This window comes from Peromyscus eremicus, chromosome 11 (assembly GCF_949786415.1).
Source record: "Peromyscus eremicus chromosome 11, PerEre_H2_v1, whole genome shotgun sequence".
Lineage (NCBI taxonomy): Eukaryota > Metazoa > Chordata > Mammalia > Rodentia > Cricetidae > Peromyscus > Peromyscus eremicus.
In genome coordinates this window covers 45,902,359-45,917,338 of record NC_081427.1, presented here as the reverse complement: position 1 = coordinate 45,917,338, position 14,980 = coordinate 45,902,359, and the positions used below count along the sequence as shown (strand labels likewise).

Sequence of the window (14,980 nt, the reverse complement as noted above, 5' to 3'; positions counted from 1 at the left end):
CCCTTAAACCCTTCCCTTCGCTGGTATGCTCCCCCTCACCCCCAAGGCGCTAAAGCAGCAGGTTCCCATTAGGACTCACCTGCAGCTGTTACCAATGTCAATGAGTTTCAGTACATCTTCCACACATTTGACCTCCCGTTCCTGTAATCCTACCACTTGCACCTGCTGTTTGCCATCTTCTAATACTCTCAATTTTGTTTTCCTATTTAATAAGTCAAACACCTACAGAAAATCATATGCAAATTAGAAAACTAGCTTAAAAAAATCAGCTCTAAAAAGATAAGTCTAAATTAATAAACTATTATTTTCAGAACAACAATGAAAGCTTGCAAAGACATTTAAAAGTCTCAAGACATCAACTATTATATTTACAAGCATATAAATCTTGTGATAGTGGAGGTCAATAAAACAAATCAAATATACCGAAGGCCACTGAATTGTACACTTAAAAACAGTTACTGAATACACACACACACACACACACACACACACACACACACATACACAAAACCACATTTTTTTTAAAAAAGGTCTGGGGTTTGGAAGACAACTCAGTTGTAAAATGTTTGCCAAGCCAAGTACAAGGACATGAGCTTGAGCCCAAATAATTACAGTATTGGGAAAGTGGAGGCCCTGGGGCATGATGGCCAGCTAGTCTATGCTGATCGACCAGCTGCAGGCCACAGTGAAACTCCCTGTCTCAAAAATACAAAATGGATAGCTGCTGAAAAATAACACATGAGGCTGACTGCTGGCATCTACATGTACACATTTGTAAATGCACAGACACCCACCTACACACATGTACCCATATACATGTACTCACATATCACCCCCATAGACAAAAGAAAAACAAAACTTCTCACATACCTTTCCACTATAAATTTCAAAAAATGTTGCATATACTTGAAGTTCTAGTTTCTTATAGTTTGGCTTCTTCAGCATTAAAAAGACATCTCGAGCTGTCAAAAATTTCACACATGAAGTTCGTTAAAATGCAACAAATCTTTCCTATTTTTAGAAGAATCAGTTAATATTAGGTTAATATCAATAAAAATAAAATTAAAACAATAATTTGAGAAATCAAGTTGTAAAAGAAGCAATTCTCTTTCACACTCCATGAAAGGATGCTACTATTTATCCTTGAAAGGGACTCACCATGTAGCTCAACTGGTAGTGTTTGCCTAGCATGCATAAAGCCCAGAGTTCAGTTTGCAGCACCACATGAACCAGGCATGGAAAACCCTATAATTCCAGCATTTAGGTCTTAGAGGCAGGAAGACCAGAGATTCAAGGCTATCTTCAGCTATACAGCAAGATTGTGGTCAGCTCGGAATACATGAGCCCTTATCTCAAAACCTGGGGGTGGGGTAGAAGGATGATCCAGTAACAATTAGCCACTGCAATAATTTATAGGGATCTAATAGTTTGCCACATTACAGTGGCAATTACTGTATGCCACTGTATATGATTACAATATAAAGATTTTTTTTTTTTGCCACCGAAAACTCAATCTTATACTTCTTTTATGACTTTTTCTTTTTTGAGACAGGATCTCATATAGCCAAGGTTTGCTATATGGTCTTAAATTTGCTATATAGCTGATGATGACTGTGAACCCAATGATCTTGTCTCCACCTCCTAAGTACTAGGATTACAGATGTGTGCTACCATGGGTGACCATGACCTCACATTTCTTTTCAGCTAATCTGATAACATACAGTTGATCTAATATACCGTGTATATAGCTGGACAATAAAAAGTCTTATTCAAACACACCTGAATAATATTCAAGAATATAAACTATGCACACAAAGGACACTTACCTGCTAATGCATAAATTCCCTTAGAACAATCCTGGTTCTTTCCTGAAAAGTCACCACCCATAGTCTACATTTGGGAAGAAAATAAAGAATACAGATTATTCAGGAATAAATTTTAAGAATTTAGGTCTTGGGTTTGGGGTGGTAACTCAGTCCATAAAGTGCTTGCTGCACAAATATGAGGACCTGAGTTCTATCTCCAGGAACCCATGTACACTAATCCACGCACAATAGTGCATGATTATAACCCAGAGTTGGGAAGGTGGAGACAAGCAGATGCCTAGGGTTTCCTGGACAGCAACGCTAGCTTACGTGGTAGTTCCAGGCTAATGAGAAACTGTCTCAAAAAACCAAAGTGGATGGTATCAGAAGAATGACAGTCGAGTTTGTACTCTGGTCTCTACATGCACACACCCAGAAGAATTTAGGCCTTATAATTAAGCTTAAGAGGGAAACTGTAGCACCACAGCAGGATACAACTTTAGCAATTACTTACGTGAGTTTTTCCACTTCCAGTCTGCCCATAAGCAAAGCACGTAGCCATTCCCCTTTCAAATATTGTTTCCACTAGTGGTCTAGCAGTAAATCTTAAAAGGAAAATGAAAAAGTGTGTCACAAATATCTGCGTTAAACAAGTAACCAAAGCAATACAAGTAATATAAAATGTATTTCATTAACAAAGTACAGGAGTTTAAACAAATGTTTAGTTTCAAAAATTGAATTATCAGGTTGGTGAAAAAAGAACTGCTGCTTTGTACCATGAATTTTAAATCCAAACATATTTTTATGAAGAAAAATAGGAACCATTACAATCAACACAATCAACATATTTTGGGGACATGTCTATCCCTACAGTGTTAAAATCTGTGCTTTGGGATTATACAAACTTCTGCATTCCTCTGGCTGTGGAAATGTTTTCCTTCCAATAATTTGTCAAGATGCTTGAAAAGGTGGTAGCTGGTTGGCAAGAGGCCAGGTGAATATGGTGGGTGAGGCAAAACTTTGTAGCTCAATCTGTTCAAGTACTCAGTGTTCCTGTGAAACGTGTCAGGTGTAATGAAAAATGGGGACCCTTCCCAATGACCTCTGCCAGCTGCAGACACTGCAGCTTTTGGTATACCTCTTCAGTTTGCTGAGCAGTTTCTCAGATGTAATGGTTTTGCTAGGATCTAGAAAGCAGTAGTGGATCACATTAGCATCAGACCAACAAACCATGACCCTGAACTTTTCTGGGTCCTAGGTTGGATTTGGGGAGCACAGTGGAGCTTATTCTTGGTCCTACCACTGAGCTGGGTCTTTGCACACAACACACTTCTTGTCACATAACACAATAGAAACGTCAAAAGCTCAAAGTAACAATCCTCTTTTTCGTTTCATTACCTCATAAGCTTGTAACTATATCAAGCCTTGTCACCTTTCCAATTTGCTTCAAATGTTGAACATGGACAACTGACTTATATGTGGGGAAAAGAATATAAATTCATTATAGGACACTGAGCTTTGAGTTGGTAAGTCTTTAAAAAATGGCAAAAAATTAGCTTGGTTTATTTTTTCAAAGACATTAATAAAATTCATTGGTACAATTAAAATTAAAAAGTGGAAAATGATAAGAAATACGTCTTTACTGAGTAGAACATTAAACAGCATGCTAAAAATCAACAACTAGAACACCTCATACACCATCGCTAGATTTCTCGATGCAAACGGAAGAAGGCACAGAATAACAAGGGCAGGAAACAGTTCTGTCCAATGGACTGTGAATAAATCTGAAGAACAACCAGGTCAACGTGTGTCCTAGTCCAGACAGGTAAGAGAGCACACTAAGAGTTGTGTATTGGTGAGGTTTCAAGTAGTATAAATACGCTAGGCGAGTTCGAGGCCAGCTCTACAGAATGAGTTCCATGAGAACCAGAGCTGTTACACAGAGAAACCTTGTCTCAGGAAACAAACAAACAAACAAACAAAAAGAAGTATAAATATTGAGTGAAGCTCAAAATGTTTGTTAAATCTATCATAGATTATACCTGAATCAGTACTCAAAAACTATTATAAAAACTAAATTTATACTTTATGAAATGGGAAGGAAAGAAAAAAGTGTTTGAAGAAAGCTAAAACAAATTACCAGTTGTGATTACAATTCCCATTTAAACAGATACTTATAATATACCTATTTAGTATCCCATTGTTCAAGTCTTAGGATTCTTATTAGCTCTAATTTTCTGTTTTCTGGGGATTTTTATGAAGTGAAATTAGGAAATAAAACACAGCATGCAAATAAATGCAAAGGTGTATCTACAAGGAACACAATGGCAATGCTGCAAAAATCTTGTAAGTATTAGAAGTATGTTTACAAAATAATGTCAAAAATCTACATAACATAAAATTTTTGGATGTTTATTTATTTAATATGTGTAAGTCTCACTCTATTAAGTTGAATGTAAACTAAGAATTACATGGACTAAAACAACCACCAAACTTAAAAAGATGATTAAAAAAAATTAAGTGAATGTACACAGACTTACTGAACTTTTAACTTTTATTTGTAAACACATGCTAAGGAAAGATCAAGACTAACTAGTGATTAATGCGTAACAGGCATTTCAAATTTATTAGTACAGGGATTAAAATAGAAAAATCCATGTTTTCTATGCACCACATCCCATTACTTACGGTAGTATTTCCCAGAATTTTTTTCTTTTATTTTATGTGTATGGGTGTTTTGCCTACAGGTATGTCTGTGCACTACCTCAGTGCAGTCAGTGTCTGTGGAGGACAGAGGTGCATGTCAGGTAACCTGAGACAAATGGCTGCGAGCCACCATATGGATGCCGGAAAATTAACCTAGGTCTTCTGGAAGGTGTTCTCACTGCTGAACCAGCTCTCCAATCCCTCTCAGAAACTTATCCGTATGTGTGTCTATGATATGTGTAAATTAACTATCAATTAGCATAAAAAAACTTTTTTTTGAGACAGGGTCTCTCTATGTAGTCTTGGAGCTCACTATGTAAATCAAATCAGGCCGGCCTCCAACTCAGAGATCCTCCCGACTCTGCCTCCTGAGTGCCACCATGCCCGGGGGGGGGGGGGGGGGGGGGGGGGGGGGGGCACGGACCCCAAATCAAAACCCACCTAATTGTTTGAAGAGATTACATGTTAAAACTTGTAAGTAAGAGTTTATTACATTTTCTTCAGTTACCCTGCAGAATGAGAAAGCACACTCCACCCCTGGAGAGCTGTACTATGAATAACATTAAGTTGTCAAGGAACTTATAAAAGTCTAAGAAGAGACTTTTAATTTAAAACAAATTCACTTACCTGTAAACCATTTCATTAGGAGCTGAGTCATCAAAGGCATAATCAAAACGAAATGTTTGATTTTCTAAGTACCTTGTTAAGTCTACTTTTTGTTTGGGTTCATGTACCATCACAACATCTTTACTAGGGATTGTGATTACATCGAGATCTTTCATTTGAGTTTCTAAAAGAATAAATGAAAAATCAATGTTCAGTAATTTTCACAGCATTTGATCTAATGAAAAAAATTTTAAAAAGATTTAAAGTCTTTAAAAATTATTTTAATATTGTGTGTGTACACGGCATAAATGTGGAAGTCAGAGGAAATTTTTAAGAGTTAGTTCTCTCCCTCCACCATGTAGAATTGGCAGCAGGCACCTTTCCTAAACCATCTCAATAATTCTTTGTTTGAGATAGTCCATCCTCCTCCTCAGGCTCCCAAATGTTGGGATTACAAGAATTAAATTACTATGCCTGATTTCTAAATTCAACTCTCTACAAAGCTCATTAAGCATCATACCTTTTTTATTGAGTGGTCGTTTCCTTACACAAACACATATCCTATGTTCATCAATCTAGGAATAAAAACCACATTATTTCACTGATTATAAATGCTATGTAAAACAATAGAAAGTAAACTATGGTTCTTAGAAATTTAACAAATATAGTAGTTAAGCTTTAAAAAACAAATTACCATCGCATAATTTATTTTATTTATTTATTTATTTTTCCTTTGGTTTTTGAGACAGAGTTTCTCTGTGTAACAGCCCTGGCTGTCCTGGAACTCACTTTGTAGACCAGACTGGCCTCGAACTCACAGAGATCCACCTGCCTCTCTGCCTCCTGAGTGTTGGGATTAAAGGCATGCACCATCATGCCTGGCTTCACTGAACAAATTTTAATGGTTGTCAGAAACAATTACTAATAAAAATCTGAGCACTCTGGAAACTTTGTTTTTGATAAGCCATTATTTAGTAAATAAAGTTTTTAGAAAGTACTACTATCCTTAGCATTAGGTTCTTATTAAGAAGGTACCTTCCATTCATTTCCATATGTGTTGTATACAATAAAAGTAAAAATTTCTATTCTACAAATTGGCATCTTTTCATGTTGGTTGTAGATAAAGTTGTTGGCAAAGATCACTAACAGGCAAAAAAACCAGGATTCTCACATTACTGAATAAAATAACAATTTTATGAATGATAATTCTTTTTTTAAAAAAAGTTCTTATTTTTAATTTAATGTGTATAGTTAGGTGCATGGAAGTGCTGGATTCCCCCAGAGCTGGAGGTACAGGTTGATGGGCCTGACATGCGTGCTACTGGAAACCTTGAGAATCCAAATTGGCTTTCCCCGAAGAGCAGATGGTTCTTAACCACTGAGCCATCTCTACAGCCCCATTAATGACAAATCTTATGTACAATTTTAAAGATAAAACTTACATTCAATTCATGCTTTCTTAGAATAAATCATTTCCTATCATCAGACCTATTTTAGAGTTTGACCATTTGCCTGGTTTAATTAAAACATGACTTCAGATGCAATAGATGTAGTGGTAGTGTAGAAAGGCCTAAAATATATGGGAATATAAGCTTATGAATAACGAATCTATCAGGACCTATAACACACTGCCTAACACAAATACTTTTGGTAGCCAAACATTCTATATACGTTAGGTCAAATGTATTCTTTTTTCCTTGGAAAAGTATTTTCATTCTGCAGCAGGTACTGAAACTACAGAATACTTTTCAGCTCTGGAATTCTGGTCTACTGCACCCCTTAAGAACCATTTCTACTGTTAAAGCCAGAGTAACATGTATTTGAAGGTAACAAATCAGTTAACAGTAAATTAGAACGGTGGTGAGATATATAGTCCAAACCAAAGTTAAAATAAGCTTGGAACTGAGAGCAAAGCCTTTGTAAAGGTCTCCTTATGCTATTCACTACCAGTGTGTGGCCTTCTGAGGACAGGGAAGCTTCACCTGCAAAGAGCAGCTACTGGAGCAGGACCTCTAATATAAAAACTATGAAAGATGAACAAAAAGGAGATGAGCTGTGATTTTTCTAACAATATAGGAACTGAACCTCGTGAGGAAAGACAAAGCCATACAGGTATATACAATATGCAATTAGTCAATATGGATGTTTTTATAGTATCACATTTTCAGAGTAATAATTCACAAAGGCTCTTACAGGATCAGCTGTTGTTAGGGGTCTATAATCCAAGCTTCCTCTGAAGTCTCTGATCATACACATAATTTCATAATTTGGATTTGTAGCATCAACATCCTATTAGAAAACAAGATTTGGCACTTATTATACTTATAATTACACTGTATGTGTTGTATATAGTTTGAAGATTGCAGTTCAGACACTGTCATTTGTTAACCAAACCCAAACTAAAACTAAAACTATGACGTGATTTCCAAGTTCAGGTTAGTATGTTCAGGATCACTTTCACATAAATAACACAATTCTGCTAATCTCCATGTCCTGTGCACTCCAAAGTTTCCTCATTAAAACTACCCTTTAACTACTTAGAAAATCACCTATAATACATTTACTCATGTCAGAAATGTAGCAAGGAGAACAGCACTCTAGAACACTGGCAAGGAACTCTCGGAAGGTGGTAACTGGGAAAATGCATTCCACACCCCAATTCCCAGAACTACTTCATCTAATGTTTCAATACTAAATATCATCAACTTTGCACAAGTCACCACGAGGGAGCTGTTCCTGCAGTCATACCCATAATGAGGCTCCTTCTTTACCTACCCTGTCCATCACTGCTGCTCTTCCCAAAGCGCTACTATTTATTTTTTCTCTGTCTATGCCAGTTCTAGTCTCTAAACATTAAAGAATGCTTTGAAAAGTTTGGTCTGCAGGTGTAAGCATGCTGTTTAGTTACATACACATGCTCTATTTTTAAATATAAATATAGTCTTGAAAATAAATATAAATTCATCTACATTCATTTCCCCTCTCTTTGTTAACTCTAAGATAACCAAGATGTTAAAACAAAACAAAAAACAAAATAAAAATAAAACACAAATAAAGATAATTTGTTTGCTTGTTTAGTCTTGTTTTCATGTGTCCAAGCTGACCTTGAACTCTTATCCTCCTGCCTCCAACTCCCAGGTGCTGAGAAGTATACAAGCAGCTCAAATTCAAGGTACTGAATTCTGACTGTAATTTATTTCAAATTCTATACTAACAAGCTTTTATTTAAATTATGACTAGCAATGGTCAATAACCTCCCTACAATAAATAATAAATCTCTAATACTCAAGTCAGATTTTTTCATTCATATTCAGACTACACTGAAGAGAGATTTTAAAACTGTCACTGAAATTTCTCTTCTACTCATCTTTAGAAAAGATCCCCAACTTGTCAGCTAGGCAGCAAAATGTGAAGCAAGCCTCTAGAGCTCACTGGGACATCTGAGCAGTATGAAGTACCCCGGAGGACACCAGGTGGCATGACTACCAAGCCTGAGTAACTGTAGTCTGTGTATTCTTTCTTTCTCCCCGGAGTCGGGGTCTCAAGTAGTCCAAACTGCTTTCAAACTTGCTATGTAGCTGGAAAGTCCTTCAACTTATTTTAAAATCAACTATTTTCACTGATATAATCTACCTTTTTCTCAGAAAAAAAAAAAAATTGAGTTTATGTTACAAACCTGGGCTCTCTTTTCTCTAAGTTCTTGCTGTTGCAATCTCCTTTTTTCTCGTTTTTCTTGCAATTTTTCTACTTCTTTAACACAATTCGATTTCCTACGTGCTAAAAGGGAAAGGATGAGCTGCAGAAGCACAGTTTACTTTTTTACAGAATGACACTGAACATACAGGAATTGTATGACTAATTCAGCGCACACATACACAAGTGCACAGTAATGAAGCATGCTGATTATTATACCTAGGTGAACTTGACTTATGAGCTGCTTTAACAACAGTAGGAACAGGACATTATACAGATGAGTCAAGCGAAATGACTCGAACACACTGATACATGTCATCTCTTGGTTTAGAATCACAGGTCTTTGAATTGAAAGGATCAAGAGGTGTAACTTTTTTCTAGAACAGTAAAAAAAAATCTAGCCAGAATTAAAACAATTGAACCATTGTTTGTAACCTCACACAATGTTATTCTCCAATATATATATACACACACCCCCAGTTAACAGCCTAAAGTACTAAATACAAATTAAAATTTGTTTCAAAATGAAATCTCTAGTCAAGTTTGTCTTAGATTGCTTACTACTTAGGAACTTGTAATGATGACCAAGAGAGAATACATGTATGCCTAAAATGACTGAATCCTTGATACGTTATTTACATACAAGGAGGTCCAAATTCCTTTTTTGCAGCTTGAACTGGAGATATATCTGAAACACTACCATTCTGTTGTGCAGAAGACGACTGTTCCGGAAGCTGACTAGGCCGTGCGCGTGCTGAACCAACCACTACAAAACAAGTTTAATTCAAAACAGTATTAAAATCTAGCCATGGTAAAAGAGAAACACACACCAATGTCAAATGTTATACATAAATATTGAACTCATTCCAGGCACAACGGCTCTTACCTATAATCTCAATACTTGGTAGGCTGAGGCAGGATGATCAATACATGTTTGAGGTAAGCCCGGGTAACAATGAGACCCTACTCAAAAAAGTCAATAAATGCCAAGCAGTGGTGGCACGTGCCTTTAATTTCAGCACTCAGGAGGCAAAGGCAGGTGAATCTCTGTGAGTTCGAGGCCAGCCTGGTCTACAGAGTTAGTTTCAGGACAGCAAGGCTGTTTCACAGAGAAACCCCGTCTTCAAAACAAAACAAAACAAAACAAAAAATCTGTAAATAATTTACATTTAGAAAACTGTCAAACTTTTCTATAAATGGTGTATAAACTACTAAAAGTGATCAATTCTATTCAGTAAATTGACACGACTAAAAGACAATTCAAAGTAATAGTTGCCTCAGGAAAGAGGCAGGCAGGCAGATCTGAGTCTGAGGCCTGTATGGATTTTACCACAAGTTACAAATAATGGGGAAATTGAGTCTTAAAACACAAACAAAAATGTACAGATTTAACTTCCACCAGTGTGGTTTTAGATACAAAACTAGTCACCTAAAAACCATAGCTAAATTGACTTTTAATAATCATTTATTTTTAAAAAATGCACATGAAACCCATGTCTTACAATTCCAGAATGCTAAGACATTTCCCAGAATATGTGCAATATAAAGGCATTCTCGGTTTTTTCTTTTTTTTTTCTTTTTTTTTTTTTTTAACAGACATAATTCAGATACATAGAAAACAAATGGAAAAGTCCTTCCAACCTTCCTTACGGTTCAGATTCCATTCTTTGCTCCCCAACATGCAAATCTTCAATAGAGTATTCCCCTACTGTAGATGTCATAAAAATGCAAAAAGGAACTAAAGCACACAAACAGAAAGCTGGGTGTGGTGGTGCACGTGTGATGCCAGCACTGGAGAGAGTCTAGACATCAGGAGCTCAAGATCATTCTCAGCTGTCTATCAAATCACATTAAAGCAAACCTGGGCTCCAGAGACCCTGTCTCAAACATGCATGCACTCATGCACAAAGGCTCAGAAAATTCCCCAGGCAATCTAAGTTCTCCAGAGACTGAAGGGTGGTAATGAGAGGACTTTTTTCTCTCTCCTTCTAATCTCTTCTCTGGCCCATCTTGTACCACATCCACTTACATAGAGACATACAACTGTACAGCAGTTCTCAATGCTGAGCAGTAAAAAAGAAACTAGTTTTGTCCAGTGTCCTGGCTCAGAATGTATGAAACTTGAAGCCAACTATAATTTATGCCCATTCAAATTTCCTTTTGCCAACTCCAAAGTTAACCGTTAAAGTTTCTGGAAGCTTCTTAGTCAGAAAATTATGACCAAACCAGTGATAATGGGGCTGGAGAGATGTCTCAGTGGTTAAGAGCATTGGCTGCTCTTCCAGAGGACCTGGGTTCAATTCCCAGCACTTACATGGCAGCTCACAACTGCCTGTAATTCCTATTTCAGGGAATCTGACACCTTCACAGACATACATGCAGACAAAAAAATTAACGTGCACAAAATAAAAATAAGTAATTTTTAAAAAGTGATATTGAATTCATCCTTGTGGCATCATCGGCCATCTGACTCCTTTCTTGTGTCTCCTTTCTCTAATGTCCTCAGTTTTGAAAATCAAGTGAGATGAATAAAAACTACATGCTTTGTTGAGTTTCCATTCACCACATACACTTTTGAATTTTTTTTGCTTTATTTTACTGAGTCTTGCTTTGTAGCCTGTTGGCCTAGAATTCCCTACATAGACTAGATTGGCTTCCACTTAGACAGATCTTCCTGCCTCCCGAGTGCTCAAGTTACAGGCATGCCTCACCATGACTAGCTCACATTTTTTAAACTAAAGAGAAATTATTAATGCTATTGGGATACTAGGAAGTCAGGAATACTAATCTTAAAATCAGCCACGGTTTAAACAGATAACACCAAGGGTAATATTTACTTTTGATGTACCTCATCAAGGCCATGCTAAATGTCAGTAGGCAAGATTAAGGGATAATGTTTTACTTCACCTCTATTATCTCTTGGGGGAGGGTCATTCTTAATAGATGCCACAGTCCGTCGGTTCTACAAAAGAAAATAATATTCATTGTGTTTTTTTCTCTCCATTCCTCACATCTATCATTCCCTCAGCTTCTTGTAATTAAACGAAAGCAAACAAACAATAGTAACATAAAACCAAATGGAGAAAAACTATAAATAATCAAAAAATGACTAATTTATCAATAGTCAAGTTCCTGTAGGAGGTGTATTTCCAAATCTCCCATAGATTCAGGAATGAGAAAGATATTGCTTTAAGGATCTTATTCATTTCAGTTTTACATAAAACTCTAGGAAGCCATTATTTTCTTAATTCTGAGCTCAGGTCAAGTGTAGAAATCTTCACATTTTCAAAGTTCAGTAGTACAATTTTTTCATCATTACTCAGAAACGAACACATCAACACACACACAACACAGAGGGCAGGGAGACAGAGAAAGGAGGGGTGAGGGAAGAGAGGAAATTCTGTAGTTTTGCTTCTCTCAACTATGGCGATCATACATCAAAGCAGACTGGAAGGTCCTTTAATGCTCAGGTTTTCATCACTGATCTACTACAATCAGAGCAGATCTCCGAAAGCTTTTTACTGGTATTGCTATTTCAGATGAGATCGGAAGCAAAGCGAGGCTAAGTAACTACACTATAATGCTATCTTGCCAAAACTGTGTGCAGGTTAAGTATCCATTATCTGAAAAGCCTGAGTCCAGAAATGTTTCATATTTTTTCAAGTCTTGGAATATTTGTATATGTGCACTCGTGTGTAAAATCAGATGTTTTGGGAACAGGACTCAATTTTAAATGCAAATTCACTTTTATATATACGTTATATATACATATAGCCTGAAGACTCTCTGTGTATTATATAGACACATAGCCTGAAGACTGTGTGTGTGTGTGTAAAAGCCAGTGGAGGACATCTGGTACCTGCTGTCATGTTCCTCCTTATTCCCTTGAGACAGGGTTACTCACTGAAACTGGAACTGGGCTGACAGCCAGCAAAGCCCCAACCATCCTTCAGTCTCTACCCTCAACAGAGCTGTGGTTACAGTTGTGTAGAACACCAGTCACACCTGCTTTTTTTTAGTTACATGTATGCTAGTGAGGTAGACTTGAATCTTCATGACTTTGGTTCAAGTGCTCTTACCCAATGACCTCAAATCTCTGTGAAGATAATTTTGGTGTTGTTTCACTCTGACTGAATTCATCACATAAGGTTTCACATGGAATTTTTCTCCTGCGGTCTGATGTTTGTTCTCAAAAAAATTGCATTTGGGGGATGGCAAGATGGTTCAGTGAGTAAAGTCACGTGCTTCACAAGTCTAACCTGAGTCGATCCTAGACTCCTCCCGGGCTCTCCCCCAGCCCCCCACCCAAAACAGCCAGATGTGGTTGTGTGCTCCTATAATCCCAACACTCCTGCAGCAGGACAGGAGCCTGGAGTACATAGTACAGCAGAAATAAGAGACCTCAGTTCAACAAGGTGGGGGTCGAGAACCAACTCCTGAAACCTGTCCTCTGATCTCCAGCTGAATGGCATGGCATGCACACACCTACACTCACACACAAACCAAGAAAAAAATATTAATAAAAATGTTAAAACCTGGGATTTGGAGCACTTTTGATCTTGGATTGAGGAATTAGTAGTAAATTACATCTTTTGATCTAAGAAGGTTAATACAGTATTGACTCCTTTATTAAACTGAAATATCAAAGTAGTATGAAACAAACATGGCCAGTTATCCTAAAAAGGTTTCATTACAGGTTTCAAAAGCTTTGCTACTGCACAGATTAAGGCAACCAACTTCTGCTCCTTTTATATAGCAACTAAGAGTGAATTACTTAACAACAAACCCACAGCAAATAATTTAGTTATACTCAATCCTGGATGTACATTCCAATCAGATTAGGTACTATTTGGACAGTTGCTGTGGGATGTATGGCAAATGTGTTGCTAATTAATCAATAAAACACTGATTGGCCGTTGGCTAGGCAGGAAGTATAGGCGGGGCAAGGAGGAGAATAAAGCTGGGAAGTGGAAGGCTGAGTCAGAGAGACACTGCCAGCCGCCACGATGAGAAACAGCATGTGAAGATGCCGGTAAGCCAAGAGCCATGTGGCAAGGCATAGATTAATGGAAATGGATTAATTTAAGCTATAAGAACAGTTAGCAAGAAGCCTGCCACGGCCATACAGTTTGTAAGCAATATAAGTCTCTGTGTTTACTTGGTCGGGTTTGAACGGTTGTGGGACTGGCAGGTGAAAGAGATTTGTCCTGACTGTGGGCCAGGCAGGAAAACTCCAGCTACAGACAGTGGTTTTTATCTCCCAGAGTGAGGCCCAGAGATCAGTATTTTAAAAAATTCAAAGTAATAGTTAACAACAACACATCAAGGCTGAGATGTGTGGAGCCTGTTGGTAAGATGCCAAGGCAAAGGAGAAAAACTGGGCTTGATTTCAACATGGGAATGGGAGAGGTAGATAAAACTATGCCAATCTACTAAGGCTTTGAAGATGTATATGGAAATAGTCTGTGTATATTACAGACCTTTAAGCAGTGACTCTCACAATGCCTAAGTTATATGAACTGAAATTGATTTATGTTCATATACATAGTTTAAAAGCAAAATATTTTGAGGATGGTTAAGTCTCTGTAACACATGTGCACATTTATGTATGTTTTCCTTGAAAAATATGGAGTTCCTATAGGCCTGCAAGCCATGTCATATTCATCTGTATATCAACACAGTATCTGCACAAGGTAGAAAAACCAATAGATGTCATGGAATCAAACACTAAGAGGTACAGGTTCAACAACATAGCAGGGCTGTCTGGTTTTCAAGGAGTTGTATTGTTATGGAATTTGTCCATAGTAAAGAGTTTCAAAAGAACGGAAGAAGAGCTACCTTTATTTTTATTTTATTTTATTTTATTTTTTGTTTGTTTGTTTGTTTTTCGAGACAGGGTTTCTCTGTGTAGCTTTGCGCCTTTCCTGGAACTTGCTTTGTAGACCAGGCTGGCCTCAACTCACAGAGATCCGCCTGCCTCTGCCTCCCGAGTGCTGGGATTAAAGAAAGGCATGTGCCACCACCGCCCGGCTGAAGAGCTACCTTTAAAAAGATAAAGGCTTTTCACTTTTGCAGAGCTATAGTTACAGGGAGGATGCAATACTGCCCTGAAGCATCCCCTCACCAACAACATGGCTAGTTACACTACCCGACCACTTCTTATCTCTTTC

The 14,980-nt window shown here is 37.4% G+C and overlaps 1 protein-coding gene and 2 non-coding genes across 5 annotated transcripts in view; all 3 read right to left on the bottom strand.

Moving 5' to 3' along the window:
- The window catches only part of Kif2a (kinesin family member 2A), a 58,692-nt gene that overhangs the window by 17,323 nt on the left and 26,389 nt on the right, over window positions 1–14,980 (bottom strand). For 2 of the 3 annotated variants that reach the window (XM_059276105.1, XM_059276107.1), the window contains exons 4-13: window positions 11,718–11,772; window positions 9,454–9,576; window positions 8,794–8,894; window positions 7,311–7,406; window positions 5,638–5,692; window positions 5,139–5,301; window positions 2,320–2,410; window positions 1,827–1,890; window positions 871–962; window positions 80–222 (exon numbers count right to left, since the gene is read on the bottom strand). In XM_059276105.1, coding sequence (XP_059132088.1) covers window positions 80–222; window positions 871–962; window positions 1,827–1,890; window positions 2,320–2,410; window positions 5,139–5,301; window positions 5,638–5,692; window positions 7,311–7,406; window positions 8,794–8,894; window positions 9,454–9,576; window positions 11,718–11,772 — 983 coding nt within the window. The remainder of the gene's footprint in view (window positions 1–79; window positions 223–870; window positions 963–1,826; window positions 1,891–2,319; window positions 2,411–5,138; window positions 5,302–5,637; window positions 5,693–7,310; window positions 7,407–8,793; window positions 8,895–9,453; window positions 9,577–11,717; window positions 11,773–14,980) is intronic. The other variant, XM_059276106.1, reaches the window with a different exon arrangement.
- On the bottom strand, window positions 12,062–12,131 carry LOC131922093 (small nucleolar RNA U2-30). Its single transcript, XR_009382203.1, has one exon. It is a non-coding gene; the product is annotated as a small nucleolar RNA U2-30 (small nucleolar RNA).
- On the bottom strand, window positions 12,224–12,296 carry LOC131922094 (small nucleolar RNA U2-19). Its single transcript, XR_009382204.1, has one exon. It is a non-coding gene; the product is annotated as a small nucleolar RNA U2-19 (small nucleolar RNA).